Source organism: Uranotaenia lowii, chromosome 2 (assembly GCF_029784155.1).
Source record: "Uranotaenia lowii strain MFRU-FL chromosome 2, ASM2978415v1, whole genome shotgun sequence".
NCBI lineage: Eukaryota > Metazoa > Arthropoda > Insecta > Diptera > Culicidae > Uranotaenia > Uranotaenia lowii.
In genome coordinates, this window is record NC_073692.1 from 112,532,909 (window position 1) to 112,552,244 (window position 19,336).

General features: G+C 44.1%; 1 protein-coding gene across 1 annotated transcript; it reads left to right on the top strand.

Moving 5' to 3' along the window:
• Positions 1–6,883: 6,883 nt before the first annotated feature.
• On the top strand, positions 6,884–13,269 carry LOC129741782 (uncharacterized). The gene is made up of 3 exons (XM_055733566.1): positions 6,884–9,767; positions 12,650–12,857; positions 13,152–13,269. The coding sequence occupies exons 1-3, from the start codon at positions 6,884–6,886 to the stop codon at positions 13,267–13,269; spliced, it is 3,210 nt and encodes a 1,069-aa protein (XP_055589541.1).
• The last annotated feature ends 6,067 nt before the right edge of the window (positions 13,270–19,336 follow it).

A 19,336-nucleotide genomic window follows, 5' to 3' on the forward strand; every position in this document is an offset into this window, starting at 1 on the left:
ACGGTCAGGTGTACGGATTCCAACACTTGGCATGCGGTCAGCGATGGGTTCACCCGGACTACCTTGCCAATGAGCTGAAATCAACGGCTGTCTGTGAACGGTGTAGGATAACTCGATCAACGGGGAGCACCTGAGTAGTGTGCGTCCGATTCCTTGATCGAAGCTACAAAGATAAGGCATCGTTTTCTGCGTAGAAGAGGTCAGGGGTGCGCCGCGAACTTGTGTAGGATATCCCAACGCTGGGGGGTATCCGAGTGGTGCCGCTTCCTAAGGGGGAAACTGCGGGGGTAAGACTTTACCTTCCTCGTAACGGACCTCGCAGTAAGAGGGTTAACCACTGTCGGGGGATACCCACGGGTAGAGAGGCTCTCAATGCCGGGTGAGCCTCCTGAGTCGGTGTAGGATGATGTCACCGTCGAAAAAGATCCGAATCGTAGCGTTCAAAGTCTCGAGTGAGTGCCGCGAGTCCAGGTCAAGCTGCTCTCGATCTGGCACACAACGGGCAGAAAAGCCGCGAGCCAGAAATCCTAGGGTTGCCAGCCAAAGGGATAAAGTAGACGGTCGGAGTAGACTAACCCCACCAACGGGCTGTCGAGTAGCTTCAAACCGTGCGTCCGACCCCACGGTTTGAAGCTACAAAGATAAGGCAACATCTTCTGTGTAGCTGATGCCGTGAGTGCGCCGCGTTCGTGCGTAGGATGTATCGGGGAGTATCCGAGTAGAGCGGTTCCCAACGACCGAAGCTGCCGAGATAAGACTTGACCTTCTTCGCAGTGGAAATCGGTGGGAAAGGGTTATTCCACGATCGTGGAATACCCAAGGGTATAGTGGCTTTCGAGGCCGGGTGAGCCATTCGAGTCGGAGTAGGATGAGGATGACGTCTTCGACGGGAATCATCCGAGTTGTTGCGTAAAGTCCCGCGCGTGTGCTGTGACAGGTGCGGGTCTAGGATAAGCTGCTCGACCGACACACGACGGGCACAAAAGTGGGCAAACCTGGAATCCTGGAGATAAGAGGTCGGACTTCGAATCGTTAGAGGAAAGGTCTGGCCTCGAATCTTCAGGAGGAGAGGGTTGCGTGGTAAACCCCGAGTCTATATGATAAGAGATCGGGTCTGGAGTCGCAATAGGAAAGATCAGGCCCTTTGATAAACAAAAGGAGGAGTATAAGTGGTCACCTCAAGTCACTACGAGGAGAGGTCAGATCTCGAGTCGCGAGAGGAGAGATCGGACTTCGAATCGTGAGGAGGAGAGATCAACCTCGAGTCGGTGCGAGAAGGGACCGGATCTCGAGTCACGAAGAGGAGAGGTATATGTGGGAATCTTGAGTCATTGCTAGAAGATGTCAATTCTCAAGTCGTTAGAGGAGAGTTCAGGCGTCGAGTCGTAAGGATGAGAGGTTTTGCTGAAAGTGGTATTGTTAATGAGTATTACTTTGGAGCGCTCTAGCGCGAAAAGACCTCCCACTATTGAAGTATAGTGTGTTAAACAGTCGAGCTTGAACTAGGTCTGCGGCTCCAGGTGGAATTTAGGAAGTAGGAGGTATATACGGAGTATATCATGAGTCTTCCTATTCTACCCATGGACCCAGAGTAGCAAACTGGGGGGACGCTGTGGCTCGCGTGTCTTGGAATACAATCCGTAAACCGGGATTTACCACCTGCTGTTACCAACTAAAAAATACAGGCTGTAGAACCCCTGCGCCACAGACGAACTCTGGGCCGGAACGACTGAAGAGGCTGACGGAAAACAGCGTGACTTAGTCGAAGGGCAAAGGGATCTCGGTTAGACTTGATACGTTGCGTCCCGGTGTAGAAAGCCTTGTACAAGTTGCTACATTTTCGAGGTTCGGAAAAGAGCGTGTCGAAGATCAAGTGAGCGTAACATGTTGATAGGCTCGCAGTGCACTGGAAAGGGGAAGTCCATCACGAGAAGGAAGTCCAACATAAAATGGATACTTGCCTGTAGTTGCAGGCTGGAGAACCCCGTTGCCAAAATTGAACTCAGCGCCGGGACGACTGATGACGCAGGCGGGAATCAGCGCGACTGAGTCGATGGGTCTCCGAATTTCCTTGTCCGTTGCGTCCCGGTGAAGAAGGCCATGAAGAAGCTGTAGTACGATCGGACTCGAAAGCAGGCAGCAGCTGATTCAGGTCAGAGCATGCCATGCTTGATCATCTGGAAACTAAAATTTCGTCACGCATTAGGAAGGTTCTAAATCAACGTTTGTCACGGCGTTGTCTGTGACTAGGTTAGGTAAGATGAAAAACACCCTCTTTTCAGCAATTGATAAGCTAAAAGCTAATTTTATATTTTAATGAAATTCCAGGTATAATAATAATGAATTCTGACTTACAATTTGGTGTTCTGTAGTATTTTAACTAGCCTTTAAACAATTTCCGCAAATTAAGCACTACTGGCAAACTATTCAACACGTTTTTAACACGCTGATTCATTTAATCTTTTTTTTGATCGTATGTTTCTACTTATCCATTCCCGCCGGGTTGCCATCCTTGTCCTTCGGTGAACCGTCAAGAATCGAGGGGTTGGAAGATACATTTTCGGCCGTAACATTCCCCACCCCGTGAGGCGAGGTTGCAGCTTTAGCATCCGGTGTCTCACCATCCTTAATGACATCAATAACGGCTAGATTTCCGACACCTCTGCGAATAGTACCAGCACTTGTTCGAACAAGTGCTTGCCTGACCACCACATCTTTTCCCGGAACGATCTCCTCAACTTGGCCTCGGATCCAGCTGTTCCGTTTCTTGTCGTCGACCACAAATACTAGATCCCCAGGTTCCATCGGTTTGGTTTCTGTGAACCATTTAGTGCGCCGAGCAATCGTCGGGAGGTACTCCTTCAGCCAACGTTTCCAAAAGCCATCAAGAATAAGTTGGGCCAGGTTCCAGCTACTACGGAGAATCTCGAGAGCACTTGTTGGATTTTGAGACGGTTGTTTGACCCCATTTGAACTTCCGAGCAAAAAATGGTTGGGTGTTAGAGCTTCTTGATTCGAGGTTTCCAATGGTATGTAAGTCAAAGGTCTACTGTTGACCATACTTTCCGCTTCTAGGATAATGGTTTCAAAGGTCTCTTCATCGGGAACTCTCGGTACGCTGTTTTTACCGAGCGAACGAGCCTTTCCCATACACCACCGGTATGTGGTGATGCTGGGGGATTAAAGTACCACTTTGTATTAGCGTTTGTAAACGATGTGGCGCATTGTTGATTAATGTCCTGTAGTTGGGCACGAAGCTCATTTGCGGCACCTCGGAAGTTAGTCCCGTTATCAGAATAAATCTCTATGGGAGCTCCTCAGCGAGCGATGAATCTACGAGTGCACATCTTACAGGATATTGTAGATAAGCTGTGGGCAACTTCCATGTGAATTGCTCGGGTGGTCAGGCACGTGAAAAGTGCCAACCAACGTTTTACATGAGAGCGACCAACCTTCATCATCAGGGGTCCGAAATAATCAAGACCAACGTAAGAAAAAGGTCTCTGGAAGGCTACCAGGCGTGCTCTCGGTAGTGGCGCCATCTTGGGTTGAACTGGATACTTGTTGTAAACTTTGCACCACTGGCACCGGCTGGCGACGGTACGAATTAATCTTCGCATCCCAGGTACGTAAAAGCGTTGACGAAGCTCGTTGAAGACTGTTTCGGCGTTGTGGTGCAGGAACTGTCGGTGATAATAATCTACAATTAGAAAGGTTAATGGATGGGTCTTAGCTAAGATTATAGGGTACTTAGCTTCGATCGGCAAGTTGGGGGCGGCGCCGATACGACCGTCCATTTTAACCACTCCTTCTTCACTGATGAACGCTGATAATTTGTATAGCGGACTGGTGATCGGCACCACCCCCGCAGGCTTTCTATTTCTGCTTCTCTCGAACACGGCCAACTCATCAGGAAAGGATTCTCGCTGGGCAATACGAAACAAGGCAAGCTCAGCCTGTTTCAGATACTGTTGCTCAAGGTATTCTAAAGGTTTGACGCCAATGGGTTGATCAGCTGTTTTTCTGGGCATGCCAAAGCGAAACATGTATGCGACAGTTCCTAGGAGTCGTTCCCACTTCGAAAAGCGGGCTATGTCGATAACCAACTCCAAAGCCCTCTGGTGATGGAGACATGTTGACCGCATTTCTTCGTTCTCGTTAGATGATTTCCACTTTTGTTCTGGCCATGATTCTAGGTGATCCCAGAGAAATTCTGGTCCACGGAACCATCGGCTGTTTACGTTGAAACACGGATCTTGTCCCCACTTAGTCGCTTCATCGGCTACATTATTTTTCGTTGGGACCCATTTCCACTCAGCGATCTCGGTGGATGTCAATATCTCCCCGATACGGCATGCAACATAAGCATTATACTTGCGAGCGTCGGAGTGGATCCAGTGGAGCACGGTCGTCGAGTCGGTCCAGAAAAATCTTTTAGCGATGGATAGTTGATGATTCCGCTGGATAAAATCTGCTAAACGTATTCCCAGGGTTGCTGCTTGAAGCTCAAGTCGGGGTATTGAAAGCGGTTTCACCGGATCAACTTTGGCCTTCGCTCCTACGAGTACGCAATGTGGAGCACCTCGTTCGTAGAAACGAAAGTATGCCGCGCAAGCATACGCTTCTTCGCTTGCATCGACGAATGTATGTAGCTGGATTGGATGACAATTTTCTGGAATGGCGGTATTGAAGTAAGCTCGAGGAATCCGTATGTCACCCAGGTGGCAAAACATGCTAGTCCATCGCTTCCAGTAAAAAAATGAAGAATTGTCGATTTGCTCATCCCACATGCAGCCTAACTTCCATAAACTTTGGATGACGATCTTCCCGTGGATAATAAACGCTGCCAACATACCAAGTGGATCATACATGCTCATCACTGTTCTTAGGATTTGCCGTTTTGTCGGGCGAATTGAGCCATCAAGTACAGCTGGGTCTAGACTAGGGAGATTCAGTGTGAATGTGAACAGATCACTCTCTGGCAACCACTTGATTCCCAAAACGGACTGAGATTTCATTTGAACTGTCAGGTTTAAATCTTTAGTTTCAGGAAAATCTTCACCACCAATTTCGGTCAACACGTACGCTGAATTCGACAGAAAATTGCGGATTTCGAATCCACCCTGTTGATGCACAAACTTCACTTCTTTGATCAGCTTAATAATCGCCTCTTCATTGTCTCTGCTATCTAGGTAATCGTCTACATAGTGGCCATAAACTATAGCCTCAACCGCCGCTGGAAATTTCTGTTCGTGTTCTTAAGCGTTGATGTTTTTAACATATTGGGCGGAACATGGCGAACAAGCCGCGCCAAATGTAGCTACATCCATCGTATAAATTGTTGGTTTATCAGACTGGTTATCCCTCCAAAGGAATCAGGTCACCGCAAATTGCCACCCGACGAGTCCGGAACCGATAGAGAACAGCCGGCAATGACGAAAGGAGGTCAGGTCCTTTTAACATCATCGAGTTGAAGGAAATGTTCTGGACTCGGGCCGATGCATCCCAAATGAGCCTGAGCTTCTCCGGCTTCTTGGGATTTGTAACAATGCCGAGTGGCAAGTACCAGACTTTGGCCGGGTCCGCTGAGGATAGTTCGGATGGTGTCGTTTTGTGAGCATATCCTTTTGCTAGGTAGTCAGCAATTTGATTCTTGACACGTTCAACGAGCCGTGAATCCTTGTAGATTTTCTTTTCAAGACACCGTAAACGAGTTTCAGCCAAGGGATAGCTGTCTGGGAGCTTTATGTCGTCGGTCTTCCATAGCAAGCCCGTCTCAAAACCACCAGATATACGACGAGTAGTGGACTCAAGTAGAGTGCGTGCTCGCTGCTCTTCTTTCGACTCCAATGTTGTTGGACTGACGACCACTCCAATGTTATCGATCATAACGTATTCCTTCACTAATTCGTATAGTGTACGATCTTCTTCTGCTGCTCCGCTGAGAACAGTGTGATGCAAGTTAAAATTAAGCTGTGCGGAAACGCCTCTGTTAGAAAAGGAAGGAAAATATATCGACAATCAAAATGCTTGAACACCCCCAGCAATAAAAAACATCGCACGGCTTGACAGTCATGCCGTCGCGTATGTGTGGTAGTGTGTGACTACCGAAACAGCTGACTGAAAAAGCAGCAGCACAGTTGAAACGAAACCTTTGCCGTGAATATACCGCCCCAACATAAGAGTCCGTCGCGAGTAATTAATTTACAATCCGAAGTTCGAATTAAGTTGTCCGCGAGTTTCTTCGACAGTGTCCGAACCGGTAAAGTGCTCAGGTGAACAATTTCCCCCAACATTTTGGTCCTTCGAAGCCAGATTCAGGACATTTGTGGAAGCCCTGTGAACCGCGGAATAGTGAAGCTGTTCGAGCTATTGTTCCTGCCTGATAGCTGCACCATTTTGGACGCCGGATTCGCCATCGCTACAGCAACTGAGAGACGACGCCGCGACGCCATCGCAGATTTGGGTGCAATTGAAAATTGCAATCTATCAGCTGGGAGATACTGCAGTTTTTGGAAGCAGATCCAGGAGGAACTAAAGGCCTTTTTTTGGTTTGTTACGAGAACGGTAAAGTGTATACGATTGGTGGCTTGATGCATGTGGCCTACCTGAGTGAAAATAAATAAAGATTTTGCATGTGAGTAAGTCTTGGTTTGTTGCATGTGGTGTGAGCCTTGTATGCTGTAATTGGTCTAGGATTTCGCCGCATAATTTCACTTTGCTGTTCTCTATCGGTTGCCTCCCCCTCGCTGCTGTCAATAGGGTTGCCAGTTGTCAGTTTTTCGTCGCGGTACTGTGGAACGTCGAGTTGATTATTCGGTCAGTGAAAAATAAGTACAGTGTAACATATTTGGTGCAGTGTCAGATATTTAAAAGTGTAGCAATGTCTAAAAGTACGTTGAAGGCTTTGCTAAAACGTGAACGGCAGTTGTATGTGATTTTTGATGGTACTGATAGATTCATCCAAACTTATCAGATTGATAGTGATCGGTGTCAATTAAGTTCGAGATTGCATGTGATTGATACTGTGTACAGTGAGTTTTTTGAAATACGGAGCAAAATTGAACTTTTGCTGGATGAAGCGGATGAGAAAGAACAGAAAGATGCTGACAGCGAAGTCAAAGGAGAGATTGCCAAGCAACGTGAAGAGGAAAACGACAAGGTTCTACAGCAATTCGATGACCGATACTTCGCCATCCGAGGTGACCTCCTTAGACTCCAAGGTGATAAGGATGCCTTGGGTGTGAACACAACCAGCAACAGTCAGAGTCAGTCTGCGTCAGGAAATACTTCGAGAGTAAAGCTACCAGAGATACGTTTGCCGTCCTTCAGTGGAAAAATAAGAGAGTGGATTACATTCCGGGATTCTTTCCGAAGCCTTATTCATGACAACGAGCATCTGACGTCTATGGATAAATTTACATACCTTCGTTCCTCTCTGCAGGGTGATGCACTTAAGGAAATCAACAACATTGAGCTTTCAGAGGCAAACTACGACGTCGCCTGGAAAACTTTACAAGTTCGCTATGAAAATAAGAAGCTGATTGTGAAGGCTCATCTCGACGCTCTTTTCGCCCTCGAACCGCTGAAAAAGGAGAATTACGACGGTCTGAACTTCCTCATCAGCGAGTTCGAGAAAAACTTGATGATGTTGCAGAAAATCGGAGAGCCAACGGAGTCTTGGAGCACAATATTAGTCTACATGTTGTGTTCTAGGCTAGATTCTGCAACATTGCGCCAATGGGAGACGCATTACGGGTCTAAGGAGGTCCCAACGTACGAAGAGCTGCTTCTGTTCTTGCAAGGTCACTGCTCTGTTCTCCAATCAATCACCTCTGCAAGAAATCCACCATCCGAAGCCCGTCAGACGAGATCAACAGTTTGTAATACAACCATCAGATCAGTTTCACGTTGTCCGTTCTGTGCAGATCCATGGCACTCACCGTTCCAGTGTGGCAAATTTCAACGGATGAAGGTTCCCGAGCGAATGGATGCTGCCATTCGCAACAAGCTGTGTCGAAATTGTTTGATGCCAGGCCACTTCTACCGAAATTGTGAACGAGGTTCTTGCCATCATTGTCAGCAGAAGCACCACAGTATGTTACATTCTAGATCCTCCGTTCCACAGCCGCAGTTTTCGGCACAATACCGACAGCAGAGTCAAACGCGTCCGGCGCAACAAATACCGTTTCAACCGCAACCGCAGCCAATGAATCAACAGCAACAACACAACTCAAGACCAATACAGCATGCGCACACCACTACACAGCATGCACAAACCCACTCACACAACACAAACACAAATCCAGACAACGCACAAGCCACCACAAGTCAGAATTACGTAGCACTTCCGTTTACACCGTCTCGTAATATTTTACTGTCCACGGCGATGATCCGAGTCAAGGATCGCTTTGGAAACACACTGCTGGCACGTGCGCTGCTAGATTCGTGTTCTCAGCATTGTTTGATGACACGTGAATTCTCTCGACGGCTTAAGTTCCATGAAACCCCAACGTTTTTGTCGGTGCAAGGCATCGGCTCGTCTCAAATGGTTTCAACGAAGTTAGTTTCCGCAGAAGTTGGTTCTAGATCCCCCAGAATTTCCCAGTTTAAAGAATGGATGCAATTTTTTGTACTGCCAAGGTTAACAGTTGATCTGCCTACTGCTGCTTTTGATCCTTCGATCCTTACGCTGCCGAGTTCGGCCTGTTTAGCAGATCCTGGGTTTTATGAGTCTGGTCCAATTGATGTTATAATTGGAGCCGAATTTTATATGGATTTATTGTCAGATGGAAGAATGAAGCCGTTAGAGAACGGACCCACATTACAGAATACAGTTTTTGGCTGGATTGTGTCTGGTAGATTGCCCAATAATCAAAATTCAGTTTCTCAGTCAGAAGTTTATGTCTGTTCAGTCGGTGATATTCAAGATCAGCTCACACGTTTTTGGGAGCTCGAAACATGTCATGTTCGCAGCGTTCAGTCGATTGAAGAGTCAGCTTGTGAAGAGATTTTTAAGAATACTACTGTCAGAGATGAGTCAGGAAGGTTTGTTGTAACTTTGCCTAAAAAAGAAGGTTTTTTGAATCGGATTGGAGATTCTAAAGTTATCGCCACGAAACGGTTTTTGAGTTTGGAAAAACGATTATCAATGGATTCTGAATTGAAAAGGTTGTATTCCGAATTTATTCATGAGTATCAGAGTCTTGGTCATATGTCAGAAGTTATCGACAGCTCAAGTCAGTTAAATGAAGTTTGCTACTATTTGCCGCATCACGCAGTTCTTAAGCCCGAAAGTACCACGACAAAGTTACGGGTGGTTTTCGACGCTTCCTGTAAGTCGTCGACAGGAGTCTCTTTGAATGATGCGCTTATGGTTGGCCCGGTTGTACAAGATGAGCTGATTGATATTGTATTGCGATTCAGATTGTGTCAGTTTGCGATTGTGGCAGATATTGCCAAAATGTACCGTATGATCCAAGTTCAGAAATCAGACCAAAAATTGCAGAGAATTCTTTGGCGAGACTCCACCGATCAAGCCCTTTGCACTTACGAGTTGTTAACAGTAACTTACGGAACAGCGTCAGCGCCTTACTTGGCAACAAAGTGTTTGCAAGTCCTAGCCGATCAGGGTTCTAAAACTCATCCCTTAGCGTCGAAGATTTTGAGTCGTTGTTTCTACGTCGATGATATGCTTGCTGGAGTTGACAGTATCGAAGAAGGTGTACAGTTAGTCAAAGAAATGTCAGAATTGATGGACTCAGCAGGTATGTCTTTGCGAAAATACGTTTCGAACAGCTCAGAAATACTCCTGGAACTCCCTGAAAATCTTCGAGATGAACGTTCGGTTTTGGAGCTTGATTCATCAAGCTCGACGGTGAAAACTTTGGGATTGTTATGGGAACCAGAGTCAGATGTTTTTCGGTTTAGTACCCCAAGTTGGAAGAGTTCAGCACCCATTACGAAAAGGTCAATTTTGTCAGATGTTTCCAAGTTATTTGATCCATTGGGATTAGTAGGTCCTGTGATTATTCAGGCAAAAATTTTCGTTCAAGAGCTTTGGAAACTACAATGCGGATGGGATGATGAGCTTACCGAAGATTTGAAAAGCGCTTGGGATGAATACAGAAGAAATTTGATTGGGTTAGATAATGTGTCAGTACCACGATGGGTTGGTGTCAGTAAAAATGTCAGTTCATTACAAATACATGGATTTTGTGATGCGTCAGAGAAGGCCTATGGGGCCTGTATTTATGTCAGAACTGTGTCAGAATCGGGAGAAACTGTTGTTCAATTGATGACCTCAAAATCACGAGTCGCTCCTTTAGAGAATCTCCAGAAAAAGAAGAAACGTCAGTCAATTCCAAGGCTGGAGTTGTCGTCTGCATTACTGCTTGCTCACCTGTTTGAGAAGATCGTGAAAGGCACGGAGCTGTCTTCTTTCAAATCGTTTTTCTGGACAGACTCGATGATAGTCAAATGTTGGCTTGCATCTTCACCGTCAAGATGGACTAATTTTGTGGCAAATCGGGTGTCCGAAATCCAGCATATTACACGGTCGGGCGTGTGGAGTCATGTCGCAGGCACAGAAAACCCAGCGGATATAATATCGCGAGGAATGACCCCCGCTCAGTTACAGTATCAGTCTCTTTGGTTTCATGGTCCCAGTTGGTTACAATTGGAGGAATCGCATTGGCCTCAACCTCAACAAGTTTGTCCAGAAATACTCAGTTCCATGCTCGAAGAGAGAGGAGCTGTCACTGTCGTCACTGATTCTTTGACAACCAATGAGATATTTGAATTGAGAGCCTCACTTGTAGATTCAATTCGGTTGACCGCGTACTTTTTGCGATTTCGTTTCAATGCGCAAAAGTGTAACAACAGTAACAGAAAAGTCGGATATTTGTCAGCCTCAGAGTTAGAAGAAGCCCTTCAGTGCTTAGTCAGATTGTCCCAAAAAGAAAGTTTTCCGAAAGAATATGCAGATTTGTCGAATAACCGTCAGATTTCAATCAGTTCAAAGTTGCTGTCTCTCAATCCACGCATGATGAATGGAATAATTTGTGTCGGTGGTCGATTAGAGAATGCAGCAATCTCTGAAACGAGAAAACATCCGTTTATATTGGATTATAAACATCCGCTTACCAGATCAGTCATGTCGTATTACCATCAGAAGTTGTTTCACGCTGGACAGCAGCTGTTGATCGCAACAGTTCGTCAGAAGTTTTGGCCAATTCATGCAGGCAGTTTGGCTCGGTCAGTAATCCATAATTGCATACGTTGTTTTCGTGCTAGACCCAAAATTCAAGAGCAGCTTATGGCTGATTTACCCCCGGAAAGAGTGACACAAAACCCAGTATTTCAACGTGTGGGAGTAGATTACTGCGGCCCATTCCTTGTCACTTACCCCCAACGGCGATGTCGCCCGGTGAAGGTATTTGTAGCCATTTATGTGTGTCTGGTTACGAAAGCTGTGCATCTTGAAGTCGCGTCAGATTTGTCAACAGATGGGTTTCTTGCCACTTTCAAACGGTTTTGTGGCCGAAGAAGCACGCCAAGTTTGATTATGTGCGATAACGGCAGAAATTTTGTTGGAGCCAAACGGAAACTCGACGAACTTTCCAAGTTATTCAGCGAGAATAGTTTCCAAGAATCGGTTGTAAAGCACTCAGCAAACCAGGGGATAGAATTTAAGTTTATCCCAGCTCGATCACCCAATTTTGGTGGACTTTGGGAGTCAGCAGTGAAGTCGTTCAAATCACTCTTGAAGCGCACTATTGGTACACGCACGTTGGGTCTAGAAGAACTGCAGACTGTCGTTGTACAAATTGAGGCAATTCTAAATTCACGTCCGCTCACTCCGTGTAGTAACGATCCAAACGATTTTGAAGTGCTTACTCCTGGTCATTTCTTGGTTCAAAAATCGCTCACTGCACCCCCAGAACAGAACTGGGAAGATATACCAGAAAATCGTTTAAACGTATTTCACAGAATGGAGAAAACTGCTCAACAAATTTGGAAAAGATGGTCAATTCAATACTTGTCTGATCTGCATAACAGAACGAAATGGTCAAAACAGCGAGATAACATCAAGGTCGGAACAATGGTAGTTCTTAAAGAGGACAATTTACCACCGTTACAGTGGGCAATCGGAAGAGTGTCAGAAATTCACCCTGGGTCAGATGGTAATGTCAGAGTTGTAACTGTTCGAACGCAATCTGGAAGTTACCAAAGAGGCATTTCGAAGATATGCATCTTACCAATTCGTGACAATGATGTCACACCGGAGAAAGAACAACAGAGTTAGATTTTGTCAGTTTTTGAGTTTGTATTTTGAAGTCTTCAAAGTACCTATACAGTTTGCCAATCAAAATTCAATTAAGACCTAATTAAATACAATAATTATGCCCGATTTAAAAGCATGAAGCATGTGATTTTGTCAGATATATGTCGTTTGAGTACTGTGTCAGAAAATTTGCGTCAGAATGAAACACAAGGTTTCACTAACAGAGGTGTTAAGCGCCAGCACAACAAGGTGCACGTTTCACGTGAAGGCTGTGTCAGAATGAAACATAAGGTTTCACCTACAGAGGCGTTAAGCGCCAGCACAATATTGTGCACGTTCCGCATAAGGGTTATCCTCCGTCAGATGCAGTGCGCCTATCGCAAAATAAGGTTGACAGGTACCAATCAACCTTTTCGTCCAAGCAGAGCAGCGTCCGGCAGGCTTGGCCAGCATTGTCACGCGCAGCTCGGGCTGAAGACCTCGCACATCGACACCAAACCGTTGAACACACCAGCAAGGCGAGAACCGAGACGTCTGAGGAGTCCGCGGAGGCCTTGGGCCTCCGCACCAGGCAAGTTCCCTTTAATATTTTCAACTTACGGTTTAAAAAGCGCATCGTATCTTACCAGGTCACCCCTTCCACGCGCCATCGAGTCTCATCTCACGTCGGTGGCATCGCAGCACTTCAACGAGGTTTCGCAATCAGCAGACAAGTTCTATCGACAAATTCCCAAGTCATCCACCACAGACCAACACCAGTCACCGAGAATTCATTGCAACCTATAACAGCGAAATAAGAAATTAATTTCATCAATCACCGAAGAAGTTGAACATCAGCACTCTGGTAACCGTATTCGAACTGCAGGTCCAGCATACAACAGCTGATTCCGACCCAGCAGCTAACGGGATCCTTCCAATGCAAACTGGCAGCTCCATGCATCAACCAAACATTCTTCAGCACCAGATTCACACACCACATATAAACAGCAGTACATATTCACACACTAGTTAGTTTTTTGGAATATTTAAAGCAAATTTGCTTTCGCAGCTCGTAAAATTGTTAATTTCACTCGTTTCACTGACACAGAAGAGAAGAAATATGAAATCAAAACAGAAATGAATTATTTGTATATACCGTTAGAGTAAGCAAGATAGATTGAAATGATATTTCAAGGCGGGCGGCGTATGTTAGAAAAGGAAGGAAAATATATCGACAATCAAAATGTTTGAACACCCCCAGCAATAAAAAACATCGCACGGCTTGACAGTCATGCCGTCGCGTATGTGTGGTAGTGTGTGACTACCGAAACAGCTGACTGAAAAAGCAGCAGCACAGTTGAAACGAAACCTTTGCCGTGAATATACCGCCCCAACATAAGAGTCCGTCGCGAGTAATTAATTTACAATCCGAAGTTCGAATTAAGTTGTCCGCGAGTTTCTTCGACAGTGTCCGAACCGGTAAAGTGCTCAGGTGAACAATTTCCCCCAACAGCCTCCTTACACGCACCATCCAAGTCGGGTTTTGGTAGCGGTCGGATGCCCTTGCACTCCTTCTCGAACTTTCAACGGAGTACCCAGATAGATATTTTCGAGGCCAATGAGGATCTGTGGACGAGCGCAGTCGTAATCAGCTATGGGCAATCCCCTAAGATGATGATAATTCTCAGCGAGACTTTTCGAATCAATTGACTGCATGGGGAGATCAAGTTTTTCAACTGTTCGAGCGTTTTTTAAAGTGAACTTTTTCAATTTCCTTTTAGCAGATATCGCCACATCTACAGTGCGTGAGTTCTCTTCGACCCGGGTTACATTGCCCGTCCATTTAAGGTGTAACGGATCTAAGGTCCCGCCTAGGTTGAGACTTTCGGCAAGATTAGTTTCGATCATCGTTACCTCGGATGCTTCATCGAATAAAGCAAACGTGTCAATAGATTTGGACCCGTTGTAAATTGTTACTGGAATGATACGGTAAATTATCGAGGAGTTGACCCTGTGGTAATTTTGAGGACTTGGCCCAGATGGGGGAAGGTGAAGCCAGGGATGGTGACGAACACGACAACCTTCTGCAGAACATTCCTTGGGGCGCCTACATGGCCATGGATTGTGATCTTTCAAGCAGCTTTTGCATAAATTGTGCAAACGAACAACCTGCCAACGCTCGTCCGCAGACAAACTGACAAACATACCGCAGAGCTCCACATCGTGGCCAGACTTTTCGCAAGCTGGACATACCTTTACAGTGCGGGATTGACCACCCTTGTATTCCGAAGATTTCGTGTCACTGTGATGCAAATAACCCTTCGGTTTCATTGCGCCTCCTCGGATTCGATTTTCTTCCGGTTTTGTCGTCTTGAAGCTGCTCGGGAAGGTGACCGTACTTGCCTTCCTCACTATTTCATGCATGAACTGCCCAAAAAGTTTCAAATCGACAGCTTGAGCTCCATCCTTGAAATCCGCCCATTTCATCTTATAGTCTGATGGAAGTTTTTCCAACAGCTCGTGTAGCAGCATGGGGTTTGAAAAGTGCTCCTCAAGTTTAACTGCTTTGATGTGGTTGCAGTAGTTTTGGACTGCTAGACCATACATGATGAGTGTTTCCAGCTTTCCTTCCCTCGGAGCTGGAGTGTTCCGAATTTTAGCGAGAAGCGAAGAGAGCAATATTTCCAGCCTACCATACAACATTTGCAAAGTCTCTATCACGCAGGGCACCATTTCAGGCTCCAATAGATGGCTACGCACAGCTTCTTGTGCCTCTCCCTTCAGGCTACGTTGAAGTCGGATAAGATTTTCGGTATTTGACAATCCACACTCTTGTGAGATATTTTCGAAACAGCGGAAGAAAACGGGCCATTCCTCCGGGTTTCCCGTAAATGTTGGCAAGTCCTTAGGGAAAGCTTGTCGCGCAGCTATCTGTGCATTAGTGAGGACTCTGTTGCTCACTGTGTTCCACTGTTCGTTACTTACTCGATTTCTTTCCGAGCAGCCTTCCTGATTTTGATGCGCTATTTCCGGGTTTATGGTAGATTCATTTGGGAATCCGTGCTGACCATCGTTGGCTCTATTTCTCATTATAGGAGTACTGTATTCCCGGGGCAAAACTGACGGTTTCGGGACGGGGATATGAGTAACTGCTTGATTACTTTTGTTTTCAGGACCATTTTTCGGGATTTTATCTTCACTGGAAGGATGCATCAGTGGCTTGTCCGTTGTTACTGGATTTGGTATAACCGGAAGACGTTCAATCCATTCATCGGTTCTTGATTTTCTGGAACAGCTGAGGACGCTTCTCTGGCTACTGGTTTCGTCGATCTGGGCATGGAGGATTTTGTACTTCTCCGCCAAATACATTTCCTCCAGTTTCTTCAGGGCTTCCTGTTGGCGCTTGGCGATTTCGATCTGTGTTTTTTCTAGAGCATGTTCTTCTTCACGTTTTTTCCGTTCTTCTTCGAGCTGTTTCCTTTCTAGCTCGGCTTCCTGCCTTTGTTGATCCAACTCATTGTTGATCCGCTCCATCTCCAACTGCTTAACTTCCTCCAGACGTTGCAACTCCAGAGCAGCTTTAGCCGCTTTAACTGATGCTGAGGTACTCGCCTGGGATATGCGCGATTTACTGTCATCATCTTTCCTGAGGTTCATGGTCGTTGCTTCAGCCGTCTTATCAATATCGCAAAGGGGACAAAACCATGAGCGCTCTGCGACAGAGTCTCCAACCTGAACACACTCGAAATGATACCAACGTTGGCATTTGTCGCAAGCTACCATCCGATCACTATCGGGTTTGGTGCAGACATTGCAGCTCTTTTTCGGTTTTCGTGGCATATTTTGCGGTCAAATACGTGTAATAGCCAGCAAATTCTTTTAGATTGTCACGGCGTTGTCTGTGACTAGGTTAGGTAAGATGAAAAACACCCTCTTTTCAGCAATTGATAAGCTAAAAGCTAATTTTATATTTTAATGAAATTCCAGGTATAATAATAATGAATTCTGACTTAAAATTTGGTGTTCTGTAGTATTTTAACTAGCCTTTAAACAATTTCCGCAAATTAAGCACTACTGGCAAACTATTCAACACGTTTTTAACACGCTGATTCATTTAATCTTTGTTTTGATCGTATGTTTCTACTTATCCATTCCCGCCGGGTTGCCATCCTTGTCCTTCGGTGAACCGTCAGGAATCGAGGGGATGGAAGATACATTTTCGGCCGTAACAACGTTTGTTAAGGATCGTTTAGGGAAAAAGTGGTATAAATTATGACACTTTAAGCACATTTTAAAAAATTTACCATGCTCAAACATTTTCAAGATCTGCGGCCTTCAAGTTGTTTTAAAACACGTGTTCTATTTTCGCTTGCTGTGATGCAAAAATAACAATATTTCTATCACATGGTCGCGATTCGACCAGACCGAACTGAACGCCATAAACTTGATTTCGAAAAAATCGAGTTCGAAGTTCACAGCCCTACCAATTGATACCATTCCATCAGATATCTTATTTAATCATTTTTCCATCACGTTTAGACTCTTATAAAGCTATCGAGGTTATACTGGTCGATTTCTGATTACACATCAAGCAGAAAACTGAACTTTAATAGCATTATGTTTGCACCCAGTTCACTCTGGTCGAACACAAATGTTTAAAAAATTGTCATGCACTATCATTTGGCTGGGCAATTTGTTCTAAACGTAGGAGCCTACTTATAGGCGGTTTACAAGCAGCACCCAACGAGTATGGCTGATGCTTGAAAAATGTTTTTTTTCGTTGAGCCAGAGTGAACCGAGCCATACAAATTTCGCACTTTTGAAAAGCGGAATATCTGTGATTTTAACTTACCGGTTGCGTTCTGAACGACAGTAAGCAATGAAATAAAGCATCTTTTATCGTTAAATGTCAAAAATCCTAACATTCCCTCAAGTAAATTGGAAAACAAAATTCAAGGGATTCGGTTCAGTCTGGCTGAACGAGGTTTTAATAAATGTTAACAATCCGCAACATGAAGCTTTTAGCTACGGGAACGTTTCTTACCATTTAATTTATTAGATATTAGTTCCTGACAAACCGAAGAACTGTTTTGAAAAGAAAAAAACCAACACACATAAGCTTATTTCGCACAAAATCAGTTTCATGACCTAAACATGCTTTTCATCTTCACCTCACAGCTGGCTCTCAGTTCACTTTGGCGCAACGCATTTTTGCCATTTCCACTGTCTGCAACATTGAAATTTTCTAATAAAATCAGTAAAAATAGTAAAAATGTTCTGATTTTCATTGGATAGGTAGTTTATCATGTTTCGCATCCAATGCAATAGATAACTCATTTTTTTTCAAATTGGCGTTCAGTTCGGTCTGGTCGAATTGCGACCACATACGGCAGAAATAGAAACAGTGCTGTAAAAAAATACAACATGCAAAGATCTTGATAACATTAAAAACTATGTCCGATTTCTTAAAAATTGACCAGGAGGTCAAGACTTCTTTCAGAGCATATTTTCTATACGAAAAAAAAATTTTATGTCAATTTTTAAAGCAGTATTTCAACCGACGTTTTTTAACTACATATGTACTTCTGAATCGTTCCGTCATTTTCAAGGAGTTCTTTGTTTCAAAAAATGTCAAATTTTCCTCGTAAAATTCAGAAGTTTCCTTTTCTTGTGTTAATTTTATTTAATTTTTGTCATTTTTTTGTGATCTGAGTTCGCACATTTATGACTATTTTAATTATTTTCTAAAACAACTCCATTGGATATAAATAAATTCAATTTTCTACACATTGAAGCAACATTTGTTAGCTTTCAAACGTATGATGCTTATTGCGAAAAAATCATCATTTATATGTACATATGTTTAAATAATTCTTTCGAAAAAGTTTTTCAAATTTACAGTTTTTCCAAAAAAAATTGATAGGTAGGGTTTCATAATCATTAAAACTATGTTGATTTTTTTTTCTTTTCCGTTGGTTTTGTCAGATTGAAAATATCAAAATTATTGGAGAATTTGAGATTTTTTTATTCGCAAACGGGTATAAATCACTTATGAGCGGCACACGAGCGTTGAATGTGTCAATAGCGTTTTTTATACCATATTGATCTTTCAGTTGTGGCTGAGTTCCATGTGTTAGGCTTTCATACCTCATTTGTCGAAGTTATGTATTAAGTGTTTTTTTAATTAAACAAATAATCAGTTAGTGCACACTAAATTGAATATCTTTTAAAGTGGAAGAACGTCTATATAGTACCAATTTATTTTTCCATTTTTCGTCATGATTCGCCTTATTAAAAACTCTGCTGTAAACATAATGTATCTTAAAATTCAATGGTCAGTTGACTACAGAAAAAAAATTCATCCTTAATTTAATACTAGAGTCAACTGCAAACGATTTCATCAGCGCAAATTGAAACTTTATCAACTGTCAACTCGAGGGTTTTGTCAAAGCTCGAAACACAACTCAATTCCACCGATAATGCTCTCATAAGCACGATGTAAGCTAGCCGATACGCTATCATCATCATCATCAGCACTGACTGGACTGGTCATCGATCTGTAGTTGTGACATGTTGCTCTATTTTTAGACTCCGATTTCATATCACAGATAGTATAGCATCCTCCTTTCCTCGAGTGGCGCCTTCATCCTCAAAGTAACAACTTATTAGGGCTTTTATTGAGTCCACAAACAATGACCTCTGACAGATGATGTTTGAGTGGAGATATCAATTTCATATTACTTCGGTTAATTATGAATCAACTTGTTTGAAAAGTTTTAGACTTTTGCTTTGTTTCACTCTGCACGGTTTCATCTGACAATCCATATTTATACTTTGGTCCTTTTGAAAACCCGCACCCAAAGTTTCACGAATGACGTTTTTTTCGGAAATCAATCGAAGGGAGGCCGGCAACCCTTGATCCCTCACGTTATAGTTCCTTCAAGATGTCCCGGCGATGCGATGGCTCGGTGTATGGACCTATGTATATTCGTCGTAAATAGTTCACATTATCATAACGGTGGCCATCCTAGTTGATTGGTTTTTTGACACGCCTCATAATCGCATCTTTCT